This window comes from Zalophus californianus, chromosome 4 (assembly GCF_009762305.2).
Source record: "Zalophus californianus isolate mZalCal1 chromosome 4, mZalCal1.pri.v2, whole genome shotgun sequence".
Classification (NCBI taxonomy): domain Eukaryota; kingdom Metazoa; phylum Chordata; class Mammalia; order Carnivora; family Otariidae; genus Zalophus; species Zalophus californianus.
Window position 1 is genome coordinate 142,390,529 of NC_045598.1, and position 26,045 is coordinate 142,416,573.

The 26,045-nt window shown below is 39.1% G+C and overlaps 1 protein-coding gene and 1 long non-coding RNA gene across 2 annotated transcripts in view; one reads left to right on the forward strand and one right to left on the reverse strand.

Annotated features, from left to right (window-relative positions):
* Positions 1–10,576, reverse strand: part of LOC113932149 — a 16,335-nt gene extending 5,759 nt beyond the window's left edge. The window contains exons 1-2 of the long non-coding RNA XR_003522959.1: positions 10,496–10,576; positions 3,571–3,743 (exon numbers count right to left, since the gene is read on the reverse strand). This is a non-coding gene — a long non-coding RNA (uncharacterized LOC113932149). The remainder of the gene's footprint in view (positions 1–3,570; positions 3,744–10,495) is intronic.
* Positions 9,581–26,005, forward strand: CA2 (carbonic anhydrase 2). Its single transcript, XM_027610701.1, has 7 exons — positions 9,581–10,419; positions 11,544–11,741; positions 19,642–19,760; positions 20,263–20,355; positions 21,408–21,470; positions 23,611–23,766; positions 25,191–26,005. Exons 1-7 carry the CDS (start codon positions 10,386–10,388, stop codon positions 25,308–25,310), a joined length of 783 nt encoding a protein of 260 aa, XP_027466502.1. The 5' UTR covers positions 9,581–10,385; the 3' UTR covers positions 25,311–26,005.
* Positions 26,006–26,045: the final 40 nt, after the last annotated feature.

Consider the following 26,045-nt stretch of genomic DNA (forward strand, 5'->3'; position numbering starts at 1 on the left):
GGTAGAAGGGGTGATTTGAAGGAGGACCAAAGAATTTTTCCTGAGGAAGATTCTGTTCCAGAAGCTCTGTACCTTACCTGAGGAAGTGTATTGGTTAGCAAAACATCCAGAAAATAAACCAAAGAGGAGAGGTGGGAAAACCATCGCATTCATTCTGCTTTACTGACTTTCAAATGTGGGCAGGATAGAGTCCCTTGGAGTGCTGCATGAAACGGAAAATCTATCCTAATTGTAAATACAGAAAGTCTCCTGCCATGAAATTAATTTTGGTCTTGTCTGGGCATGTCATAAAGTCAGGATCCTGAATGAGGTGCTTAAGTTAACCTGGGAGAAGAGTTTATCCATTTGGGGGTGACTCAACTCCAATTATACAAAAAGAAATAAAACAGGGTAGGCATAAAATCTAGGATCAAGGGAATGAATGACCAGAGAGCTGATGAACTACTTTAGATTCAAAGGTGTTTAATGGCAGCCATCTGACAACTTGAGCAGGTAGATAATCACAGGTAATCAGCAGGAGTGAGAGCGAGTCTAACTGTGCAGTCACAGGGGACCAAGTGCGCTGCAGAGGCATAAAACCCAGTGATTTGAAAGCTAATTTTAGCCCGGTGAGAATCAACTCTGTGCAGTAAACAGAGAATCAGGTTCTCCCTTGTAGTTAAGTCATTACCAGGCAGAGAAGGCCCGAAACTCAGGGAAAACATTTAGACCATTAAATGCGCATATTCTCTGTTTCAAACATGTCCATAAATTTCTATCATACTCACTCAACTCATCTGAAATTTGGATGGTTCCAAACACATTTGTTCGAGGGAAGTCATTCCCCAAGGACACCTGACTCCCATGAAAGTATATTACAAATGGAAGTGTTTGAAAATGCTATGCAACTTTGGCTTGTAAAATTCACACTTCTGCTCCTCTGTGTGATTGGTTTAATGGAGGGCCTAAGGCATTCGCTGGAGACCCCAAACAGTGGGCCTGGCAAGGGTAGGAAGATGAAACAAGCCAAGAAGAGCAGGCATAAGTCAGGGCCCAGCCAGGGGGAAGAACTGAGAACAAAGTGGGAAAAGGAGCAAGCAGAAAGTTAGCAATAAGGAGCCTGCTGCTCATTGAACATGGAGGGGTCTGGTTTTTGCACTAGGAGCCAATCTTAGGAGTAACAAGAATATTTTTACATTCTACCTGTAGTGTAGGCCTCGTGCGTGTGTACGTGTGTGTGTACGTGTGTGTGTGAGAGATGAGCAATGGGGGTGGGGAGGTTTTAAAAGGATAAGGACTTTATCCATCTTGTTATACAATTGAGACCCCTGCACTAACACAGTATCTGGAGCCTAGTCAGTGCTCAAAAAGCATTTGCTGATTAGGGAGGAATGGACAGATGGATGGATGGGGCAATAAGAATCTTAAAATACTGAATGTCAGTTTAAGACCTTGAGTTGATGGGACCTATGCTCTCATCCTAGGAATGTCAGAGACTGGCATCTCAAAGACTTCTTGGAGGAATGCAGAAGTTCCTTTGTTGTAACCCAGGCTTGTCTATAAAGAGAGTAACAATGGAGACGCCTGGGTGGCTCAGTTGTTAAGCGTCTGCCTTCTGCTCAGGTCATGATCCCGGGGTCCTGGGATGGAGCCCCGCATCGGGCTCCCTGCTCAGTGGGGAGTCTGCCTCTCCCTCTCCCTCTGCCTGCAGCTCCCCCTGCTTGTGCTCTCTCTCTCTCTCTGTGAAATAAATAAATAAAACCTTAAGAGAGAGGGAGAAACGATGGGGGAAGAGAAGCAGTTTCACATCACATATATTCAGAACTCTTATCATTTGAAAATTTAAATTTTAAAAATGAACTTAATGTAGAGGAGACATGTTTTAAGAGATATAAAAGGAGATCCTCTATCCGGATATTTATCTCTTTTAGCACTTGTGCTTCTAATGTGCAAATCGAAGAGGTAGGTTGGCAATGAGCCTGTGGCACTGGCCTCTGGTGATACTGATTGGCATGATTCATACTAGTATTTGAACTTTTATGAGCTTGCCTTCATTTTCTCACTAGTGACTTCAGTTCTCCATTTCATTCAGCTTTGTGTGAAGATGCTCATAGTAATTGTACATACATAATAAAGATAACTCTGTCTGACTCAAATCTTTGTGGCCTGGCCAGAGATAAGCAAAGTGTGATACTTTTAAAAATTCAATAAACATTTTCAACTGACACATTCTGCCCCACCTTAATCAGTAGATGGTCAACTCAGGTAAATTTCCTGCCCTATACAAACACACAGATCTATACACCACATATGTACTCATGTACTTGTAATTACTTCCCAGAACTTACTTCATAGTATAGTTGAGAATTCTTTCAGAAAAACATTTACTCAGACAGTGAATTTACCAGAAATCAGACTCAGGTTGTTGGTTGTGGTTGGGGTGGTTGGTATATTGTGGCTCAACTCATAATTTGATATGTAAATTTCTGGCTGCCTATTATAAATTTTTTTATTTAAAGTTATTTTCATGATATTTTATCGGAGAAGGTCTCATTTCTTCCTTCTGATTTCGTTTCTCTAAAAATTAAGGTCCTGTTGTCAAGACTGCAAGGTGTACTAAAGCCTCTTGTCCTTAGCAGCTTACTTGGTAGGAAGCATTGATTAGGCCCTCAGAGGGGTAGAGGAGTTTCAGAGGAATTATGAAATAACCACAAGGAGTAAAGAACAAAGTTTGCAACTTGCTAAGAGGGTAGCGCTTTTAGCCGGGCAAAAACATTCAGTATCTGATATATCATTTTACAAGTATATGCAAGTGACTAAAGAAACCTTCTTTTTGAAAGGATTTCATGCTTTTCAAAAGTGTGTCCAGTTAGAACTAAAGAAAAGTAAGTCAAGGAACCACCGAGAAGCATCAAGGAGAAGAAAAAAATAGAAATGGGCAATGTCTCAACATTACTGAAAAGAAATTGTATTAAACATGGCTGTGATCACGGAAGGGAAGGGCTTATCAGGCATGACCACGGTACCCAGCACACTGGGCACGAAATATATGTTCAATAGTGATATCGGTGCCATTCGAAAGAAGGAGCAGATAGCAGAACCAAGGGTACGGGCCACCCACAAAACAAGGCTCTGGGTCACCTGGGCCTCTAGGCCAACAATGGACTCCATACGCCTTTTGTTTGTTTGTCTGTTTTTAAAGATTTTATTTATTTATTTGAGAGAGACAGCAAGAGTGAGCATGGGCAGGGGGAGGGGCAGAGGGAGAGGGAGAAGCAGACTCCCTGCTGAGCAGGGGGCCTGATGTGGGACTCGATCCCAGGACCCTGGGATCATGACCTGAGCTGAAGGCTTAACTGACTGAGCCACCCAGGTGCCCCTCCATACTTCTTTTGGATGATATAGGCCACTAGGGCATAGTTTTAGGGCATGAAGCCCCAATATAGGATTTCTAAAAATATATTATATACACACAGTATTGCACTATTATATATATTATAAAATCTAAGCAAAGTAGACATTCTTAGAGGGTGAAAAAATAACTATAAATTGTAGTGCTCACACTTTCCTCCTGCCATGGAGTGGCCTCACCTGTGCACCCCCGGGGGTAGATGCATTACGCCGTAGAGAGAGCTGGTTTGGAAACTTCTGCTGACAAGATCAGGTTATACAGTCTCTGGCTAGCTGGCAACTTTCTTCTGTTCTATGGTTCCACACTGAGCTGGGCCACTGTTGTACCCACTGTCTCACCGAGTGGGGATTAGCTGAGGGTGGAGGAACAAGAGGATAATTTGGGGAGGGAAAGTATGTTTTGCCTTTAGTTTATGACATTGGTGAATCCTGATGCTTGCCCTTGATCAGGAGGAAAAACTTACTTGTAATGCCTACAATTCCCCTTGCATGGAAAATGTTCAATTGTTCTTGTTTCTAGAAGGAAGTAAAAACTTCCACATACAACATGGTTATATATAAGCAAAAGAGAAGTTCAATCTTGTGATGAAGCTATTATTAACAAAATCAAGCTATCACGATTTTGGTAGGAAAGGCATCTTTGGAAATATGCTGAAGCAAAGTGAATAAACAATGATCTTAAGGTACAGAGGTGGGATTTTATTCTTTTCTGTCTAGTTTAACCAACAAAAAAATCAGTGAGGACATATTATGGGCAAGGCACTGTCCCAGGGCTCCTGTGTGGCTGGACACATATATAACTCTTTTTTCAGACCTCCACAAAAGCATAACCTTATAGATACTCTTAAGGCAGGGCTTCATGATCTTGGTACTATTAACATTTTAGGTAGAATAATTCTTTGTTTTATAAGGGGCTGTCCTGTGCACTGTAAGATGTTTAGCAGCTTTCCTGAAGCTAGTACACACCCTTGTTGTGACAATCAAAATGTCTCCAGACATTGTCCATATCCTCTGTGGGGCAAAATTGCCCCCCAGCTAAGAACCAATGCTCTAAGATGAGATAGACTTTTATTCTTATTAAACTCAGTATTTCTTGGTACTGCATGTGGTAGCTATCACGGAACATAAAATATTTAAAATGCAGAATTTACATTTTTTTCATGTAATTGTCCCACTTATTATTTCCATTCTAGTTCTGGTTAAAACTGAAACTCGGTAGGAATGTTTGAATGCCCCAACGACTCTTAAAACCTAAATGAATTTAATTACTTATAGGAAAGTTTAAATGCTACTAGTTGTCATGAAAAAACAAAGACACATTGAGGAACTAAATTTTTTAAGTCTGAAAAGCAGTTTACTCAGGGAATTGAACTCATCTGTTTATTCGATGTAGAGTTAATGCTCTTTCCTGCCACTTTAATGGTTAGAGGGGGTTTGGTAGGAACCCTTGAAAATGAGCAGTATGTTGATATAACTTTTCTGTTTTACAGAGTAGTATTGCAGACATAATCCTAAGGCATTTTTACTACAACAGCAGGAGAAGGAGCCTTTATACACTCCTTAAAGGCACGTAGCCAGCCCTCAGTGAGGCTCATTGCTAAGAGCTCAAAGTCTGAAGTAGGACCACATGGCTCCATCGCTTCCTAGTGGATACCTGGGGTAAACTGACTTTCATCTATGCCTCAGCATCCCTGGCTATAAAGTCGGCCTATGTGAGGCATTTAGAACCATGCTTGAAGCATAATCAGTTTTCAGTAAGTGCTGTTTTTGTAAGAGTAGGAACTCCAAAAATGTTCACAAAGTAAATGTGATTTTTTTTCATGTGAGTTAGAGAAACAGAAAAGCCAATCTATTATTTTACAGTGGAAAGTACTATAATGATAATTATGTTATTTATTCAATTTTTTAAAAAAGTGCCAGAACCATAAGTGGTATCTTCCAGACATTAGTTCTCATCATAATGATCCAGAGCTTGAATTTGCCCCCAAATTTACAAATAAGGAAGTGAAGTTCAGCAAGACTACTTAGCTTGCCTAAGGTGATGCAAGTGAGTTGCTGAAGTAGAATCTGAACTCAGGTCTCTCTTCTTGCAAAGTTGATTCCCATCACACAATTCTATGTCTCTGCTGCAAGAACAAGAATCCTAATGGAGCACCTAGTAGTATACCAGACATCAGGCTAATTTACATGACAAAATCACATGAATTAGTCCATTTAACATTTCAACAGCCCAGGGTACCTTTTTTGCATTTCAGATGTGGAAACTGAGGCTTGGGGAGCTTCTGAAGTAAATCATCCAAGGTTATATAAAAGATAAGTCCTAGAAACTGAATCCGAACTCACAAAACCTTAGCCCTTGGTGACTGTGTGATATTGCCTCCCATCCCATGGCAGACGAATGTCAAGAAACTCAGAGGCTGAGAGGAAAGCCAGAGCCTGGATTAAAGTGGCTTTATATGTCAGGAAGAGGAGTTTGGATCTTTTTGTGAAAGGTCATTGTCAGATGATCAAAGGCATTCTGGCAACTTCTAATTTCCTCATCTGCTTTTCCTTCTGAAATGCTATATTGTTGCAGTTTGTATCATTCCTTTTCTTACAGCCTCCTGGCGGCTCCCCTATGTAATTGGTATAAAATCCTTCTGGTATCACGGTCTGCAAGGCTTTGCAGCCTGCAGCCCCTGCTTGCTTCCACCTACACCTACTTGTTTCTTCTTCATTCACAACAGCTCCAGGCACAAGCTTTTCTGTTCTAGAAATGTCTTCAGTCAGGGCCTTTACACTTGCTGTTTCCCCTGCCAGAAATGTCTTTCCCTAGATCTTTCGTGAAATGGCACTTCCTTCACCAGAGTTTCCATAACCACTGACTGTGTCTACAGTAACATCTCCCTTTCATAATTTTCTGCGTCATTCCTCCTTTATGTTCTTTGTAGTAATTACCAGTGTTGGAAATTAACTTTTTTGTTGCTTATTTATTTATTGTATACTACCCCCATCATCCCCACCTAAGCTCCACCAGCGCAAGGATCCTGTTGATCTGGTTCATGGCTATACCCCCTGGGCGGATGCCTGGCACATTATAGTACTTCATAGACTTGCTGAATGAACGCATGGATAGATGACTAAAGCTTTTACAGCTTCTGTAGTACCTAAAAACGTTAAGCACGTAATTGGAGCTCAAAAACGTATAATAGTAAAAATGATAACTAACGTTTATCAAGCTCTAATTATTGGCACTGTGCTAAATCCTTTATATGAATTATCTCCTATAGTCTTCACCACACCTTTATGAGGTAGACATTATTAATATCCTAGCTTTACACATGAGGAAACTGAATCTTTGCAAGAGCAAGCAATTGGCCCGAGGTCAGAGGGCCAGTGAATTAGCCCAGATTCAAAAGCAAGTATAATTTCAGCACGTTATTCGTTAAGTGACTGATTTCTGCAAAGAGAAAACTGAAATTACCTCCATTTGGATTAACGACTACATAATTTCAAAGAGAATTCTTGGGTAGTTACTACTTGTGTCCTGGGGCTCAGTTTACAAAAACATGGTAGGTACCTAGGATCCAGAGGTGAATAATGGGATACAGTTCCCAACCTCAGGGCGCTCAGTTTAATTAAAAAAAAAAAAATGCAAGTGTGCTAGCGTGGACGTCTCCATGACCCGAGCAGTCTTCCATCCCCCCAACAAAAAATACCTGTATCTCTGGAAGATCATTCTCCTTAGTTATTCCCTTGGACCTTGCCCAGGTATTTAATTCTACATTCATTACATTATATTCTAACAGTTTAGCACTGTCTGGGAGGAACTGAATAGCCACTAGTTAGTTACTGAATGCCTTCATGTAGCAGGTAATTTATAGTAGTCACTAACTGAATCCTCACAACAACTCTGAGCTGGGTGGGTGTCATCATTTCTGCCTTACAAATGAGCAGCCAACAGCTCTTTGGGGTGGTGGATTACAACTTGATGATTACGATAAGGTGTCTGATTAGAATGCTGTGTCACAAATACTAAGATAGAGGGATGTGTGTGTAAAGACCTATAAAAGCCCCAAGAAGGGAGTGGCTCTTAGCCTCCATATTCACTTTGATACTATAATTGTAACAAACATGAGACTATCTGGCTCTTTATTATCTTATTGGTTTTATGGTTAAACATTAATAAACCATGTATATCTCACTTTGTAGAATATATTAACAATATCTTTACTTTTGGGGGGAAAAGCACTTTTCCATTTTATTTTATATTTTTACCAAGATTAATATGTTAGAAACTTTTTTATTATAATAATTAGAACCAGTCTTCAAGATTTTTGTATTATATTTTCCTGATATACAGCCTGCCATTTTTTCTCCTCCTGGGGTAGAAAAAAAGCACTTTTATTCAAGTACTTACACAGTTTACTTAGAATTATTCTGAACCAGTCCTTCCCTCTAGTAGAAACGTGGGTGTATGATAACTATTCATTTTGTTTTAAAAAATCCAGTATTAGAGTAGTCTTTTTCCATGTAACTAAATCACAACTGTCCGCTAAGAATGCTCAGTAAAATAAAGTTAGATTCTGAATGATCTACATGAAGGCATAAAGCCATCATCATCATAAAATAAAGAAATACAAATAAAGAAAGATATTAAAAAACTGGATAGAAATAAATGCTAACACAATCACTGTAACATAAAAAATGTTAAAAAACATTTTTTAGATCTCTGCTGAGTATACAAAGGTGAGCCACTTTCTGCCCTGCAGTGAGCACATGACATTCTCCCCAGTAGCAGCTCTGTGGCGAGGGCCTGCTCCATTGAGAAGTAGTTCATTCTCTACAAGTGAAAGAGAAAGGGGAAACTTGAATACTAAAACTCTACTTGGTTAACTGCAATTTGGTCACGTTTGAAGTTTTGGAGATATTGAAAATCAAAATATGCTCCTATTACCTCTATGTTAGTAAAGCCACAATCCCCTGGTATCCTGAGAGGCAAGGATACCAGCCTAATAGCCTGTTTACCTTCACAGAATCTTTAGAACTCACTTTACTCAACTCTCAACTCCTGGTACTTTTCAATTTTACATCACCAGGGCCTAGAGAAGAGTCTCATAGCAACTGCAAAGCCCTCTCCTTTTGAGTTAAATAAATATCCTGAAATTGTGCAAAGAATCAAAATTATTTCACTGAGCCCCATGAGAGACTATGTAGTTAGCGGGGCACAAATAAAAAGTTTTTCTTAATTACAAACTACATTTTGTGATGGTCCTAGAAACCAAAAATAGTTCATTGTTCCTCTTGCCTAAGAATTCACTGTGACATAACGAAAAGACTTCTCTTCCTCCGAAAACCAAAGGTAAACACTTTTCTAGAATCTTAGGACAAAAACAAATAAATCTAAACATGAATCATATTTGTGACTGAAATATGTAGTAAATAAAGATTTTGAGATCAACATTACAGAAACTTATACTAGTGTTATAATTTATTCCTTTATCTGTAAAAGTAATATGAAGTCAAGGCTGATAGAATTGTATAAAACTGTTCCTGCTTCTTCAATTTTAACTTTAATACGATCACTCAAAGATCACAGAGATCCACAAGACAGAAAATCATCCTCCCATTTTTGTGGCAAAGTCCCTTGAAGGACAAAATGAATTCTGTCCCCACCTAAAAACAGTCTTGACTTATCTATTAGGTACAGTAAGGACATTGCTTCAAGCCCACAACACTTTAGGATGTCAATAAAATGTTTTCTTTTCAAGTCAGAAGGTAAAAACAAAAATACATCAAAGAAAATGTTGAAATATATAATATTAAAATATTAATCTTCATTTCAGTACAACCATAAATACATGTGTGTATGTATAAGAAGAAGGTGGCCCATTTTGCCCCACAAAGTCCTCTCAGTTTTTTTTTGTGGGGGGAATTATTTCTTACGTATCCCAGATACTAAGTTTCCTTTTTCAGCCAGGGAAAGTTCTCACCTCTTTGCAAGAAATTCTTTTACTTAATTTCTCTGAGAAAAGTGATTTGTTTTAGAAGTTTTGGGGAACAAATTTTAAATTAATATGTATTCAGCGAAGAAGTCTTTCCCCCAAAGTTAATTTTTTAAAGAGAAGGAGGAAGGTAGGAAGAGATTAGCACTTCATACGATACCCTGACAGCATGCAAGGAAATGCAATCTCTCATGCTTGCCTCAGTGTGGACTAAGGGCAGAACAGACTCTCGCTCCTCTTGCTCGCTTTATTCCACGGCCGTCCAGCAGGGGGCGCGTGGCTCTCAGTACCCGAAGCTGCTGGCTCCCCAGAGCCTCAGGGACCGTATCCCTATTTGCCCCAAGGTCATAGCTCCTAACCTAGCTTGCCAGTCCCGGGCCGGGGACACCAAGGAGTAAACCCGCGGGGCTGGAGACCCCGGCGCGGGTGGGGCCAATAGGGTGGGGCGGGAGGGCTCTGAGGCCAGCGATGCGGTCACAATGCGGACGACGGATGAAAGGCACCAGGGGCCCGGGTCCCGAGCAGTCAGCGCGGCCGCCAGACTCCGCGCCCAGGAGGGGGATGGGGTGCTCCTAGACGCTTGCCAGCCCCAGTCCCACCCAGGAACCCGGGAGCCGCCGCCGCCGCCACCACGCGCGCCGAGAGCTTGGAGCCTCGTTGCCAGCCCAGGGACTCGCGGCCCGGGCCGCGGGCCGAGGGGAGCCGCGGGGCAGGAGAGGAGGTCCTGAGCCCAGCTGAGCGCCCGCCGAGAGGGCGTTCTCCCCGCCCCCGGTGCCTCGCCCTCCTGACCCGCCCCAAGCACTGGGAGATCACCTCCGCCGTCACCTCCTCCTCCCCTCATCCAGGTCCACCCGAGGCTCCCTCCCCCAAGCCGCCCCTGAACACGAAGTTGGCGGGAGCCTATAAAAGCCGGTGACGGCGCGACCCGCGGACACACGGTGCAGGCGCCCGAGCCGCCGCCGCTACAACGGCGCCAACTCCTGACCTGCCTCGACCAGCGGCGCCGCGACCATGGCCCATCACTGGGGATACAGCAAGCACAACGGTGAGTGCAGGCGGAGGGCGGCGCGGCGGCGGCGCCCGGGGCCCCAATCTCGGCCCCGGCCCCGCACGGCTCGCACCTGCTGTTTACCGCGGCTAGTCGGAGCACGCGAGGCAAGGTGTGCGCCGGAGTCTGCGCCGCCCGCTGCTCCCCGGCCCTGGGATGCCCGCGTTGCCCCAGCCCCCGAGGTCACTGTCGAGGAATCCCTGCGTCCAGCTGTGGCGCGCAGGGCCCGAGGGAGGAGGAGCGCAGCCTCAGCGTCGGGACTGGAGGACAGTTGCCCCCGGGTCCCGAGCCGGAGACTATCCTAACCCGACCTAGGAGGAAGCGAGGAAGGCTTGTAATGGGAAAATTTTAGTTATTGCTTGCAGAAAAATTAGGGGACCCCCCTCCCCCCCTACACACTTCATTCTCAGCACCACCTGTGGCTAAGGCGCTCAACACGAACTGTCCCGGGGCATTTTCGTGGGCTGGTTTGAATCCACTGGGGTGATTTCTGAGTTTCCCATCATCTCTTATCTCCTAATGTTAGGGGGTCACCAGAAACCCGGTTTTATCATGGCTACCGATCTGGGTTCTTCAGAGTCAACCGACGTAAGAGAAAGATGCGTTTGGAGCACCTTGCGCATCTGGGGGTGGTGTGGGGCTTCCCAGGTAGTAGGGATCCTGATGATTACAAGAGAGGTGCCCGGGCCTGAGCAGTGACTCGGCCTTTACATTCAGTAGGACACTAGGGAGAAATCCCAACCTGCTCCAATCTTAAATGAGCTTGAATATCCTAAATGCTATCCACATGCCCTAACAGTAGTGTCTGCGCAATTTCAGTTGCTGAATTCAATAAAATGAGGGTAAACATAGGTAATATTCACATGGCACTCACTCTTTGTTCAATGACCTTTCATGTATTGATTCCAATTCTCACAACTTCTACGATGCAGATGTTATTACCCCATAATGCAAATGACGAAACTGAGGCACGAATTAAGGGTTTTGCCAGAGGTATTCAGCTAAGTGGTGCCACCAAAATAAGAACGGAGCAGATTGGCTCCAGAATCACTGCCCCTTTCTAGGGGCTGGTTGTGCCCTTCCCAACACTGGGGGATTCACAGGTCTCTTCTGAACGCTAGGACCGGAGAACTGGCATAAGGACTTCCCCATTGCCAAGGGAGAGCGCCAGTCCCCTGTTGACATTGACACCAAAGCAGCCCTTCATGACCCTGCCCTGAAGTCTTTGTGTCCTTCCTACGAGCAAGCGGTTTCTCGGAGGATCCTCAACAACGGTCACTCTTTCAACGTGGAATTTGATGACTCACAGGACAAAGCAGGTCAGTATTTAAAAAATAACTTGTGCCTTTTACCCAGTGACTATTTTCCCAGCTTAATGGGAGGAATCAGGAGCAGTGGCTTAATACTACTGTTTGTCTCAGTCTCAGTACTCTAAGATGCAACTTTGCTAATCTTCATTAGGTCCCAGGCTCTGAGAAGTAGGCTAATTACTTTGAAGTGGCCTGGGACTGTTGTTCCCCTATAAAATTCCTGGTTTCTATATAGGGCATTGAATAACTGTGACCTGCTTGTGAAAAGTCACAGAAATCAAGGTCGCCAGGAAGAGAAGATCAGCAAGGATGAGATTTGCAAAAACTGAACTTTTAAGATTCTTTCTAAAATATTTGGTTTCCGGAATTGGTTTTAGCCAATAAAAGTACACCTTAGTGCTCTCTTCAAGGCAGCAATGAGGGGAGTGATGAAAACCTCACTATTTAAAATAGTGAAATTTTTTGAAACATTGCATTTATGGATACAAATGTGATAAGAGGTGGCAGTATATTTTGATATGCACCCAGAAAGACATTCCACAAATGAAGATGTTTTAGAGTTGGTGGGCATTGGCCCACCTGGCCCATTGCTGACTAAACCAATTACCGTAATTTATCTGTATTGGAGCTGTTTACAGAATGCCCATTGAATGCTTCTTTCTTCTTATTTAGAAACAGGAGAACAATCCCATTCAGACATGGTAGCAGCTTTCTTTGCCCACTGGTTGGTTTAATTGCCAATGCCCTATTTTCCTGAGTGCTTTCCTCTGAAGGTCATTGCAAACACATAATGAGTGGTGTTGGTATGGGAGGGGGGTGAGCATGGGGCAAAAAGGGAACACAAACAGGGACGCATTCAATAATGCTGTCAAAATTTTGGAGTAATGACCGATAGTACTAATATATAATGTGTAATTATAACCACTATAGCGAAGTTGACCATTCTTTTTTAGTAGCTATCCAATGTATTTGGTCCAGTTTGGAAAAAATCCCTCCTCTCCCCTTTAAAATTTTTCTTTTTGATACTTGGATTTCTGAGATAGTGATTCTGGAAGACAGTTTGATGGAGGATGATGTGGAGATCATCTAAGAAATGTTTTCAACCTACTTGTGCCCTGTGTGCACCTCCCCCCAGTACACACACATGCACACACATTCTGGCATAGTGTAATGACTAATTAGACTTTGATTAGATTTAGTAGAGGATGTTCACTGAAGACACTCCTGCAATCATTCTGCTACACTGTCTTCCCAAGTAAGCCTCCCACTCCGAAGAAACAATGCTCATGTGATTAGGCTAAAGATAAGGGAAACAAATATTTTTCTTTCCTGTTAAGGATACTGTATATTTTGATTATAATAGGACAAGACCATAGGTCTTGGTGGTATTGCACGTATAAAAAGGATGCTATAAAATTTCACGTTTAGTTATTTAAAGACCAAAAAAGTGAGCTATTTTAGTCTTTAGCTATCAACTTCTACAAAAAGAGACGCAGTAAATGTATGTTTCAATGTTGCCAGTGAGATCACTGTTTTCAGTGAATGTTATGTCCATCAGTTATATATCTCATTGGATGCTACATAGAAATTGAGTACTTTTTTGGAACAAGGAGGAAACAAATGTCTAACAAATAGAACCGGATGAGATAATTCCCTATGTTCTTTACAAATCTGATCATGAAATAATTGTTCCAGTAGTACATTATTCCTGGAAAGTGGATTTCAGCATTTAGTAAAGCAACTGTAAGCTTAGAATGGGGTCAGACAGTCATGGGATCAAGTTCCAGCCCTGCCACTAACTAGCTCAGTGGCCCTGGGAACAATAGCAACTTAATCTCTCTAATTTTTAATTTCCTTAACTGTAAAATTGGGGTAACAGTAATATCTACCACAGAGGAAGGATTAAATGGGACAGTAGATATAAAGCACTTAGCCCAGCACCTGGCACATAATAACTCCACACTAAGTGACCATTGCTGTTTCCATGTCTTCATATCATTTGACTGCTTTTATTAAGCAATTGCCCTAGCAATCGCACCTGTGATAAGATTTCTGAAGAAAGTTTCTAATGAGCTGTGAGATTACCTGCTATCCCTTGATGGGATTTAAAAATTTTATTTTTATATGTTCCTGAACATCCCATTTATCATATTAAAGTGTGTACTGATGTTATATGTGATGTTATTATATAGTTATGTTTTGGCATGAATATGTCAAGTTCTGATGGATTTCTACACAAGCAGTAACTGATTAGAGCTAGCCACACTTTTCTAACTACTTCTCCTGGTGAGTAACACATATCTTATTAAAGCCATGTTTAGACTGTGAAAAAGTGGTTCCAATTGGGTCTCAAACCCATGTCTTTAAAGACACATGTGTTATTCTCTCAGTCCTTATAAAACAATAACAACCACAAGAAAACCCTTCCTAACACCAATTAAATGCAAGGTCAGCTAGGTACCATGAAGGCAGGATAGAGGCCTGGTCTCTTTCCTGTGTTCCTAGAACTCGTGCTGGGGAAACATCCAGTAGAAAGACACAGGAATTACAGATGTGGAGAGTGACTTTGGCAAGCGCCAAAAAGACATACATTGTTCCATTCCAAGGAATAATGGAAACCTGAAAGAGACTTAGGAGTCATCCTGTGTAAGTCAGCAGAGACTTTCCAGGGTCAATAAAACTGGAAGGATTTTGGTGTCTTGGAGGAGACTCCAGGCAAAGAGAATTTGGAAAGACCCGGGGATTTGAGAGAGTGCAGGATTTACTCTGTCAAACAAGGAAGAGTTAATGTTAGAATGACCTGCTCTCTTTTATGTAAGAAAGATCCCTTTGTAACTTTGCCCAAACCTCTTCAACATTGTCAGTTGTTTGGTTAAACAAGGAAGCATTTTTTTTCCTAGGATGCAGACTATGTTAAAATGTTGGCATTAAGGAAAAACCCATCTATAGAATAAAACAATCATACCATGCAGAGAAACACCCTTTAGACTTTTTTTTAAAAGAATCTTAGACCCTCAGGTTAAAACAGATGATGGAGATACTCCAGTCAAATTCATTTAAAATAAACATGAGGAAACAGAATGCTAAGGAGTTCAAATAACTTGCTAGTCATCTCCTTTCTGGTTTGTCGTTGTGAGACTCAATGCCCATCACTTAAAAAAGGAAGTTGAATGAGAATCTTTCTCGGCCTTTTGGCTAAGATCAAGTGTGGATGATAACCATAGTTAATATTTAATGTGTACATACCATGCTTTTAAAAAATTGATATGCTTTTCTATACATTTAAGTCTAAAAATAACATTCATTTTGGTCACTCGATATTTTAAATCAACAACTTTTTGTTAGGAGTTACTCCAATGGCATTAACATTTTTAGATATCTGTTATGTCTTGTTTTCTACACTTAAGTGCTTCAGTTCATTTTATTGATTTTTATTTCAGTGAGATTTCAGCCTTCTAGGACTTCTCATAGATTTGTTTTCAAATATATCCTAAATATTATCTTAGACTCGAACTTGAGTACTAAGGTATCAGGAACTGAGCTGGTTGAGTTTATTAGTATATTTACGCTTGAGAGAATTCTTTTTAAGTGCGGAGTTAATAAAAAAATGTGGGGATAATAGTTTTTAACTGGAAGCTCTCATCAATCTTCTCAATTCCTTTAAAAATAAACCACCTTTAATTAATGAAAAATTGCTAATCCCGTTAGGCTTTCAAAAAATTATTAAAAAATAACTCTGCTTGAGTTCCTTTATTACTAGCTTTATCTGGGAGAAAAGAATACTAGTCAAATTATTAACTTCTGCTAACTCATTAACTTTTAATGAGTTTAAAACTCTCCTGCTTTATGGCAATCTTAGAGGCAAATATTGAAAAACCAATGCCCGAAATTATTGAGCCCATCCATATACAAATCTCATATCATTTCTGTTCTTTAGAAATGGAAATATTTTTATCTGTTTATATTATTTCAAGAAATAAAGAAGGAAACAGACAGCTTACCTATGATCATTTCAAGCAAACCACTGCCTGTATGACATAATAGAACTTCATACATGAGTCTTGCTTGATTTTCAAGGACTTGCTTTTGAAACTTTAAAATTATCCTTCCATGAATAATTTTAAGTTAAAAGGAAACAAAATAGCACCAAGTGAAAGGGTTTGCCATGCATACTGTTAATGGAGTAAGCAGAAACCTAAGTATTTATAAAACTGACGAAAGCATTCTAAATACTGTATTTAATTGTTTATGTCAAAAGTTTCTTTTTTCTTTTTTTACTCTCATATAATTTCCATATACCTGAAACTAAAAACTTCTGTTCTCTTGATTTTTAATTGTTGTTTACCCTAGTGAAAGTGACAGCTAAACATCTCACTATTTAAAAGAAATGGATTGTGGACATCTTTTCCTCATTCATTTTCTTGATTTTAGTATGTCAACCCTAGGAATATTGGCTACTGCTAAAAAAGCAAAACAGCAATGCATGATTTAGTAATTTTCAAATTATTCATAAAAGAAGATTGTTTACCTGCTGAAAAATACCACATTTTTAGTAGACTTAGTCCTTTACTTCATTAATAAGAAATCCCTTAAATATGAATTTTAAACTAAAGATTATTGGAAATGGCTTATTTGTATTTTGGATTTAAGAGAAATTTTTTGTATTCATTAAGGTCTTTAGTTTGTTATTTGGATACATCTTATGTTAAGTAATAATAAAGTGATTAGGAAGAAAAAATTTAAAAATGTTAAATTTTCAGTTTTTAATTTGTGTAGTCTTACTTATTACTGGAGTGAATGTCTTAATTTTCACAAATAATATAATTTACATAATTTCCCTAAGTAATACGTATAGGAAAACAGGATTCCTATACATGAATATGTATAGGAAAATATGTATAGGAAAACATAATTTCCCTAAGTAATATGTATAGGATAACATATAATATAGTTAGGGCTTATTTTGTGTGTTATGCATGCAGTACGTATAACTGATGGCGGACCATCGAAATTAAAATTAGCTGGAGCTCTTGGTGTTGAGATTTGGATTTAAATTAAGTTTTAGGAAACTTGAAAAAGATATCCTGGTAGAAAACCCCATTTGTATCTCTCCATCCCTGTGGAACACATTGCTGTGATATAATAATCATTGACTCTTCAGAGCCCTCACTAGCAGGGCTGGATTTTAAAGAGGAAACATATACTCAGTCTGCAGATTCTGCTATTTTTTCAAATTATTTTTGCATCAGAAAAACAGACTTCATTTTAAACTGGGACAGTTTGGACACGGCATGTAGCCATCCAAGTAAGTAAATAAATAGTTCTGCAAAAAGTGCAAGCTCCCTATCTTTCAACCAAATGTTTTTTTTTATTTCACAAATAAAAAAAATATATGCTACCTTTATTTGAGTTTGTAGTGATTATTATAACAATGTTTTTGGGAGGACTTCATTGACTAAACTCCATGCTAAGACTTTGAGAAATAACTAACTAGCTGAAGAAGAGGAGAAATGCTTCTTTTTGTAGCAACTTATTTTTAAGAATTTAATAACCTCTCCTAGGTATGACGGGCTTCTAATCTACATAGTAACATAGTTTTATTTTAACAGGAGCTAAAACAGGTGTCTGGTAATAATAGATTGGCACTGAGCGAGTTTAATCATTGAACCTCGAGCATTTTTTAAATATTAGCAAAGCTTATTTAATAAAAACTCATATACATTCTTGCCTAATTCTAAACGTTCTCTGAAATAAGTAAATTAGGCTGGAATCTTAAGATCTACAAGGGAGTGAATAAGAATAAGAAACAGCAGATCAGCTTTATTATTTTTAAAATTTAAGATTCTGATATGATTCTTCACAAGGGAAAGGAGATACATTTAGAAAGATAAGTTATATCTTGGATGCTTAATATGGTGTTATTTCGTTTATTTTGCCACTTGGTAGAATTAATGATGTTACAGAGGATATTTGCTTTTTGGGATCAGCCAATTAGTAGCTTTAGAGTTATTATAAAGGAATTATTTCAGTACCAATTTATTTCATAAGTATATATTTTGTTTTGAGGTTATATCATCATGAAAAATGGGAATTCTCTTGTTTTTGAAAAAGCTTAGAGTTGGGGGTAGATAAGCCTAATTCTTTCCTTACAGAATAATTAGATTAAAAGAAACTTACAATAATTTGTTTTTAAGTTTCAAAAGATGTGATCTTATCAGAATATATCCAAATTGTTGTTTCTTACCAGATCTGTAACACCACTTATAATTGGTTCTTTTCCTTTTTTTTTATTCCTTCTTTTTTTCTCCTGGCCTATTGTAAGGCAGAGATGGCAACCAGAGATTGTATTAAGAGCCATAAGAAAGGCCTAAATGTCTTCCAGCCAGCTCTGTTTTTTACTTTGGTTAGATGAATGGGTATTGCTACCATCTATGTGTATTTGGGTGAAGTTAAGCAAACTTGATTTTACAGACTTTGTCACTTTGTTTTGCAAAGCCAAAGTAAGTTTAGGTTCATTATTTTATAGAATTATAACTCAAAGCTAATAAAATACACTTATAACAACAGATTGTAGAACTAAATTAAATTTTAAAATCTTTTAAATATATTGGTAAAATTTCATTAATACATATAACTTAAATAAAAAGTTTTATGGGGAGGATGGGAGAAACTGATTCCATACTATTTTAATTTTCTGTAACACACAACTCATTAATTATCTGCAAATGGACTGTGGTCTAAGAAGATGACATCTAGTCATATTCTTCTGTCTTGTGTTTTACTCTAATAAAGTCCCATTAATACCAGAATAGTAGAATCTTAAGACAGTTATTAAAGTTAGAATTTTAAGGTTTTGGAGACAATAGAGTACTGCATTTGTTAGATGATCAACAAATTCTTAGTGAAGTAATAAACAATTGAACGTATCCACTTTACAGATGAGGAAATTAGGGTCAGAAATATTCAATAAAAAATCTACTGGGAGGGGCACCTGGGTGGCTCAGTTGGTTAGGCAGCTGACTTTTGGTTTTGGCTCAGGTCATGACCTCAGGGTCCGGGGATGGAGCCCCCATCAGGCTCCAACGGAGCCTGCTTGAGATGCTTTCTCCCTCTCCCTCTGCCTCTGCCCCTCCCCCTACTTGTGCACCAGCTCTCTCTCTCTCTCTCAAATAAATAAATAAATCTTAAAAAAGATTTTTTAATGGGACAAAACTAGTTAGTACCAGTGACAATCCAAATTCTTCAGAATTTGGAAAGCCAGAGCAAGGAAAATTGGATATTCTACTAAGATCAATAGAATGCTTACAGTTTCACAAATTCTGTCACGTAAGAACAGGCCTCAGAGGTTAGCAAAGCAAGTGGTAGGACAGCCGCTGGGCCATGTAGAGCAGAGGTTCCCACGTTTGTCAGCATGTGCCACAGAACTGCATCGGCAAGCAGCTACATGGGCCCTTCCTCAGTGGTTCACAGAGGACTTAATAACTCCATCTAAAACTTCCTCTCTCTGAACCAGCACCTATGACTCCAAACCAAACCCAGAAGAGAAGTATCACTGTGCTCAGAAAACAGATGGGAGAAGCACCCATCCTTCTAGCCAACACAAGTGAGGAGAAAAGCCAGCTGAAATGACTTTGTTCAGCACTATAGACGAAACTTGAGTCTGGATTTAATTTTCACAGAGCAAAAATGTTGCTACAAGCATTAATTCAGAACTATGAAACAGGATTAAGTTAGATTGTAATATTTAGTACTGTGTGTGTTTCATGTGCATATGTATGTATATGTGTGTATACACGTGATTGTGTGTATGTATATACATTCATATGCACATATTCACTCATACACACATATGCACATGTATAATATACATATACATATATTATATATATATATATATTTTAAATTTTAGTGCTGAAAGGAGGACCCCTCACTGGCACTTACAGATTGATTCAGTTTCACTTTCACTGGGGTTCATCTGATGGGCAAGGTTCTGAGCATACTGTGGATAAAAAGAAATATGCTGCAGAGGTAAGATATGCTTTTTTGCTTTCCAGGGAAAGATATAAATTGATATTCAGCATTAATTTCAAAACCTTAATTTTGTAAATTCGACTCAATCTAAGTGAACCATTTTTTTTTACAAAGGACCTTCACATTTACTTCTTATAACTTTTATTTGTGGTATTACAATTAATAGTGCAAAACATTCTCTACTACTTCCAAGGACATCATTTGCAAAAAGTAAAATGAATTCGAATTGGAGGATTCTGTTTTAATATAAATCTAGAAATAAACTTTGTGTCTTCCCTCAAGAATATGTAACTCTTTGTCTTAGAGTTGATGAAGTCACTTGCTGTTATGCCAAATAGTGGATAATTAGAATTAAAATGAAAGAAAAGTTTATATTTTAAATTATCCACATGTTCACTTTCTTTAATAACCTCTAGCTGTGAAGAAAAGATCACTGGATAAAATCTGTAAGATTTATTATGTGTATCATTCATTGTGGTTTTATCTCCCACTGCTTTAGCTTCACTTGGTTCACTGGAACACCAAATATGGGGAGTTTGGAAAAGCTGTGCAGCAACCTGATGGACTTGCTGTTTTAGGTATTTTTTTGAAGGTTAGTTGATGGCCCAAATTCTTTTTTTCCCTGTTTTTGAGAAAGATTAACCAAACAGAACATTCATAATAGGACATTCTACAAAGAGCCGAGGAAATGCCTTTGGCTCCAAAGTATTTTGAGGCTTCTGTCCCCCTCCATACCTACTAGATTGAGGAGATGGAAGACAAAGAAACAATCTGAGAGGTATTCATTAGGTGCTATTTATATGTAAATGTGAAGGGTGTATACATGGGAAATGTGAAAGGAAGAAGAGGTATACTTCAGATGACTACTGGTTTTTGTTTTAAAATTCATCCTTAACTGGATAGTACTGTTTCTTGATAGACTGCGAAATTAAGATCAAGTTTTGGAGGGCTCAGGGGCAGTAACTCAATATTGGAGAATTTCAGGCAACAGTGGGACATATAGGTTGAGCTGCCCTCCAGACAGTTGTAAAGCAAGTGAAGAAAGGCTGGAGATGCATGGGGCCTGACATCATATGTCAAGGTGGGAGCTACATGTGAATATGAAATCATCCAAGGAAAGCATGAAGAGGGAGATGATAAAGCTGCTGAGCATGCAGTCCTGAGAAGCTGCAAAATATAAGACATTTAAGGCAGTGGGAAGGATGCTAATGAAAAGACTAAAAAGGAATACAAGAGTTAAGGGAGAGTGCTGAGGCTGGAGGGCAGAAGGAAAGCCAAAGGACAGAGAATTTCAAAAAGGAGAGAAGTCAATAGTATAAAATCCTGCAAGATTAAGGTAAGCACTTGAACAGTGTTCTTTGTTTTGGCAGCTGGAAGTCAGTTAGAGGTCACTGGTGATTTTGAGAGGGTAGATCAGGGGAACCATGGGGTGGGGTCAGGGGGGACTTGGAGGAAAGTGGTCAGCGAAAGTGGGGAAGTTCATGGTGCCAATGTAATCAAAGTAGGATGGCTAGCTGGGTGGCAGGTAGCAAGTGGGAGACTTTGGTGCACTACTTGGAAACATTTTATGGTAGAGCTGCTCAAATCATCACTGATGTAGCACCAACCGGATTACAGTACCTTATATGTTGTGTCTTCCTATAGATTGGTGATGCCAGACCAGGCCTACAAAAAGTCCTTGATGCACTGGGTTCTATAAAAACAAAGGTACAGTTGAATTTTTTGCCACCTCGATAGAGTACCTATTTTTTTTTTTTTATTCCACTGGTTTTAGGAAATTTTTTGGATCAAAATGAATAGTCTTGGTTTGACATGTGGTGTTTCGATGAGGAGTTAATAGAAGTAAAATGTTGCTTATATATTCATTTAACTTTTCTATATCCAAAAGTTGATCCTAATGTTAGCATAATTTTAAGACTTACATTTATTTAATCTTGCTTCCCCATCATTTGAACATTCATATTATAAGAGTCAAAGAATTCTCATGACTGCAAGGAAATTGAAAGATCATCTGGTCAAATTATTTACTTATTCACGCAGCAGATATTTGTTGAGTACTTACGCTGTGCCAGTCACTTTGTTAACGTAGGAGATGCAATGGTGAGTATGAAGAATAATCCATCCCCATGTTTAAATTCTCACTACGGCAGAGCCACATTTAGGTCATTGAACATCTGCTAAATACAATCACCAAGGTCAGCCCTGGCTTTATAATGCTCATTTTCAAACTGAAGTCACATTTATCTTCTGAAAGTCTCACTCATTACTCCTAGCTGAACCCTTTGAATCATGTGGAATAAACCTGATTCAAAAACACTAATTTAAAAAGATATATGTACCTTCATGTTCATTGTAGCATTATTTACAATAGCCGAGATACAGAAATAGTCTAACTGTCCAAAAATGGATGAATGGATAAAGAAATGTGCGCTATATATATATATATATACACATATATATGTACAATGGAATATTGTCCAGTCATAAAAAAGAAGGAAATCTTGCCATTTATGACAATGTGGATGGACCTTGAGGGCATTAGGATAAATGACATAAGTCAGACAGAAAAAGACAAATACCATATGATCCCACTTATCTGTGGAATCTAAAAAACAGACAACAAAAACAAAAACACAAAAAAGTGAGCTCCTAGATACAGAAAACAGATTGGTGGTTATCAGAGGTGGGGGGAGGTGGCTGAGGGGGGTCAAAAGGTACAAGCCTCCAGTTACAAAATAAATAAATCAGGCACCTGGGTGGCTCAGTCAGTTAAGCGACTGCCTTCGGCTCAGGTCATGATCCTGGAGTCCCGGGATCGAGTCCCGCATCGGGCTCCCTGCTCAGTGGGGAGTCTGCTTCCCCCTCTGACCCTACCCCCTCTCGTGCTTTCTCTCTCTCACTCTCTTTAAATAAATAAATAAATAAAATCTTTAAAAATAATAATAATAAATAAGTCATGGGGATATAATGTACAGCATCGTGACTATTAATAATATTGCATTGCATATTTGAAAGTTGCTATGAGTAGATTTTCAAAGTTCTCATCATAAGAGAAAAAATATTAGTAACTAAGCATGGTAACAGACTGTTATGTGTTAACAAGTACACTTAATTGTGGTGAACATTTTGCAATATATGCAAATATCAAATCATTATGTTGGGCGCCTGAAGGTAATATAATGTTATGTGTTAATTATACCTCAGTAAAACAAAACAAAATAAAGTAAAAAATGTGATCCCTCTTTCTTTTGACCCCATTCTCTAACAGCATTTTACCTACCCTCAGGCTAGTTATCTTTAGTGCCCTTTAACTATTCCCATACAACGATTTTCTCCTTTGTAACAACCTTGTCCCTCTACTTGTAACTCTTACCGTGTGCATCTATGGCTTTAAGTGTAGTGTCCAGAAAGGAAGGTGGTTCTTTAGTCCTGACCTAGTCATCAGATAGAATAGCAAGACAATTATCTCCTCATTAAGATACCATATTTTTGTTACTGTGGCCTAAAATTATATTATTTGAGAGGCAGCAGTTTCATTTTAAATACTGGATCTGATCAGTTAGTAACAATGGAAATGATAAGGGATGATTTCAGAGGACAAGATGAGAATTTGACCTGTGAAAATTATAGTCAGGCTCTCTTGCCCATATCTGCTCATCTGTATTTCCAAGTCAGATATCTCTGTTAATTTCTTTTTTACTTTGTCTCCTGATAAACATGGGACCTCTGTTTAAAAGAAAAAAAAAAAGTTCTAGCAACCAAAGAGGAATATGTCTTTCCCACTCCCCTGCCTTCCTCCCGCTCTGATCACGTGGCATTTGTAACCCGTGTGTTTGCCTTGTTCCAGGGTAAGAGTGCTGACTTCACTAACTTTGACCCTTGTGGCCTCCTTCCCGAAAGTTTGGACTACTGGACCTACCCAGGCTCACTGACCACTCCTCCCCTTCTGGAATGCGTGACCTGGATTGTGCTCAAGGAGCCCATCAGCGTTAGCAGTGAGCAGGTTGGTTTTCTAAAGTGAGGTAGAGCATTTCTCCAGGCAGTGAAGCTTGGCTTTTGGATTCGCACAGACCTGGTGTTGAATCCTCCTGCTGCTTCTAGCTGTGGAACTAGCGTCCATAACAGTGCTTCGCAGATAAACAGCATTCAAGAAATATTTGCTGTGATTAGCCGTAACTTTAGGCAGTTTGTTTGCCCTGTAAAGGATTAAGTGAGAAAGGTGTCTGTCACCTTTTATGTAAGCTACAAGGAAACTGAGACCCTGGACAATGAGATTTCACATTCAAGGTTACATAAATATCAGTGGTAACTCACAGCCAACGGCTCACTCACATGAGAACTTACGGCAGTTTTATTTCTATCAGAATATATTTCTGAGTTCTGACAAAAGTAAAAGCCATCCCTTGGAGAAAAAGTATCTATCAAAACTCACTCCAAATTGCTTTAACAGCCCAGACCACAGACTCTTACCTTTCCCATACAATATAGTTTATGAGGTTCAAGTTATTAATTTTCACTGTCAGTGACTGAGAAGCTGCCCACCGACTGTCTCTATTCCCCCCACAGTTGAAATGTAGAAAATGGACAGTCCTCAATAGGATCCACAAGAACTTGGATCCTGGATAATTTAACTAATGTTACAGTAGCTGACTGACATTGAAATTGACTTTGAGGATTGAGACTGAGGGAATATTACTGGACCAAAGAGATCATTAAAGGCTATTGATTTGTGGATTGCTTTATTACTGCCCAAACCACCCTTCTTCATTTAGATCAAGATTTTTGAAGGGAAAGGGAAGGACCACTTTGCAAAAAGAACCTCAAAGCAGTAGGAGACTGATTGAAGGCTGTCTGTGTCACATCATTGGCCCAGAGAACTAAAACGAGGTTAAAAGGGAATAAAAATCAGCCAGTGTCAAGGATTTGAAATCCCAGTTTGGGCAGATTCATTTATGTGTTTCTATACATTGAAGCAGAGATGCCCTCCAATCACTTATCCCTTAGTGGATCTGGGACCACTTTATCCAATAGTATAGATGCAGTAGTTTATCTTCCTGGGGCAGAAAACAAAACTCTATAATTTGGATCTAGAATTTTTATTATTATTTTATATCTCAGAAGCATTTTATAGGCTTTTGACGTTTGATTTTAAAATTAAAAGGGAAAAAAACAAGCTCACTGACAATTTCCTTCCAGATGACACCAACAATCTTGTCTGTATTTTCCAGAAATTGATTTGTTATCTAAAAGCATACATATATTATGTTTATGTGATTGTATATTTCTTGGGAACCAAAGTGAACTTTGAATGTTGATACATACATAGTATGGTGAATATTGGTGAATATTGGAGAATAAGCACATAAATGAATACTATTGGGAAACTTGTATTTTTAAATTTTTTAACCTTTTATTTTTGCCTTTTAGATGCTGAAATTCCGTAGGCTTAATTTCAATAAGGAGGGCGAGCCTGAGGAACTGATGGTGGACAATTGGCGCCCGGCTCAGCCCCTGCACAACAGACAGATTAAAGCATCCTTCAAATAAGATGGCCCCAGAGCCCACAGCCAAAGAGTGGATCTTTGGGCTTCCCCTTAGCTAAGCACAAATCTACCTTGGTAAATTGGACCTTGGCTGCTTTGCATCTGGTTTTCTAGATCCTTTATCTCTCACCTGTTGTGCTTATTAGTAAAATGTGAAGAACTTGACCAGTTGTCGTGCTTGACCGAATTGCTGTGACTAGAGCTTTGCTTATGGTAATAGCCTTTCTGTACTAGAGAACATAATATAAGGAGTAGGCAAAAAAAACATCTTGACTTTGTTCATAGCACATGGGGTGATGAGCACTGACCTTTGTTCACAAAAATGCTAACTTTAAAACATAGGAAAGTAGGATGATTGAGTGCAAATCCATACCATGAGATAAATTGAGCTCTGTAATGTAAATCAGGTGAAATAGTCATGATTCTATGTAATGTAAATCAGATGAAATAAATGTTCATGATTCTGAGATGTTATATTAAAGAAAAAAATTTTAAATTCTTATATATTTGTAGCAATGTTATCTTGAAAATGAATTATGTTGTAATTTAGTGTCTTTTGAATTACAGAGATGTATATGAAGTATTATCTGTAAAAATTGTTATAGTTGTGATACAGAGTATATTTCCATTCCAATAATATATCATAACTTAATAAATATTGTATTTTAGATATATTCTTTAATAAAATTTAGACTTCTATTTTGGCTTTTTTTATCCTATGCTGGGCATTGGGTAATAA